This window comes from Poecilia reticulata, linkage group LG8, assembly GCF_000633615.1.
Source record: "Poecilia reticulata strain Guanapo linkage group LG8, Guppy_female_1.0+MT, whole genome shotgun sequence".
NCBI classification, from domain to species: Eukaryota; Metazoa; Chordata; class Actinopteri; order Cyprinodontiformes; family Poeciliidae; genus Poecilia; species Poecilia reticulata.
The window spans coordinates 23,684,888-23,686,570 of NC_024338.1; the positions used below are offsets into that span (position 1 = coordinate 23,684,888).

The 1,683-nt window shown below is 43.5% G+C and overlaps 1 protein-coding gene across 1 annotated transcript in view; it reads right to left on the reverse strand.

The window, feature by feature from the left end:
* Nucleotides 1-256: 256 nt before the first annotated feature.
* Nucleotides 257-1,683, reverse strand: part of cep112 (centrosomal protein 112) — a 119,417-nt gene continuing 117,990 nt past the window's right edge. Inside the window, exon 28 of the mRNA XM_017306138.1 lies at nucleotides 257-400. Coding sequence (XP_017161627.1) covers nucleotides 257-400 — 144 coding nt within the window. The remainder of the gene's footprint in view (nucleotides 401-1,683) is intronic.

Genomic DNA, 1,683 nt, shown 5'->3' on the forward strand with positions numbered 1-1,683 from the left:
TTTTTTACCAAAAACTTCTCATTTCTTGGACGAATATGCTAAAGTAGTGCTACTCTTACTTGAGAAGATACAGATAAACTTGAATCTTCATAGATGCCATCCATCTAATCTGGCTTGAGCTTGAAAGAAGATAGGGTAAAATAGATATGGCAGCCAGCAGAGATGTGCCACGTGTACCTTGTTTTTTCCCCCCCCGATCCATCACAGCTGCAGTTGTAACACCATGTGAAAAAGTTTCGCCAGGCGCTGTTAGATTCTAGTACCGTGAAAAGTGAGCGAACAGTAGACGAGTGCAGACCTTTGGAGCTCGCTGACGGCCTTTGGACAACAGTCCGCTGTCTGATGTGGAGATAACGGAGAGGAAGCGAAGGCTTTGATCCTTAATGGGGCCGTGGCGGCTCTGTGGAAATGACATTCAAGGCTCGTATTTACACAAGCACRATCATGGAGGTAATTTTGTCGGTAGACAACCAATTAAGAGTGAAACTATGTCACAGATTAAAGGAGAGGTTATGACTGAATCCTGTTTGGGTGTCGATGAGCAAAGCAGGAGTCTGCCTAATAAGCCAAAGAAAGCAGTTTCAGATCTCCGGTATCAGCAGCTGTAAACCTTAATGGGTCTGGAAGTTTCTAACAAAGTGTTCGTCTCGTTGTCTGCCGATGGCGGAGCAGACGGGCAAAGTGAGCACGAGGCGCCATTTGCTATTGAGCAACGCTGGTTGTGATTAAAAATGGGATGTCTTTTCAAATGTTTGACTTCTCAGACCACTTCTTCACTGAAACTCAGAGCTCTTTTGACATTTAAACCCTTGTAATATTTCTGATTTAGCTCTCTTGACCTCTCTTGAAGGAATAACCTTCTCCAAACGTTCTGGTGCACAGAGACCTGAGGACGAATCTGCCGCCGTTGATGCTGTGGATCATATTTAGTTTTTGGCATCAGAGGCAACGTTCTATCGAGAACCAGGGTCTTTTCCGTTTATTTATCCGCTTTTCTTTGTAAATTTGAACTTTAAAACAACAAGATGATCAAACTCTATCTGCCTCCTTACAATCATCAAGGTGATGCGTTTTTAGCTGACGTCTATAAATTCATTTTTACACCTTATTACTTCTAGAAGGATCAAGAAGATATAAATCTTAATTTTATTCTTAAAACGTGGAACAGCACRGTAATTTAATTATCACTTATGTCTTTTTGGGAAATACTTTAACTGTCAGTTCGAAAAAAAATTGCAATTAAAAAAAAACATAATTCCACGTTTTTGACACTTTATTTACTATAAATGCATTTACCCGAATATTAGTCTGTTCTTATACATACTTTAGCCACCGTAGCAACATGCCTGATTTTATGGGTAAGAAAAAAAAAGGTTCTGGGTTCGATTCCCGGCCTGGGGTCCCTCTGCATGGAGTTTGCATGTTCTCCCTGTGCGTGCGTGGGTTTTCTCCAGGTACTCCAGTTTCCTCCCACAGTCCAAAAACATGACTGTCAGGTTAATTGGCCTCTCCAAATTGCCCCTAGGTGTGAGTGTGTGTGTGTGCATGGTTGTGTGTCCTGTGTGTCTCTGTGTTGCCCTGCGACAGACTGGCGACCTGTCCAGGGTGTACCCCGCCTCTCGCCCGAAACGTTGGCTGGAGATGGGCACCAGCACCCCTCCCGACCCCACTGAGGGAAAAAGG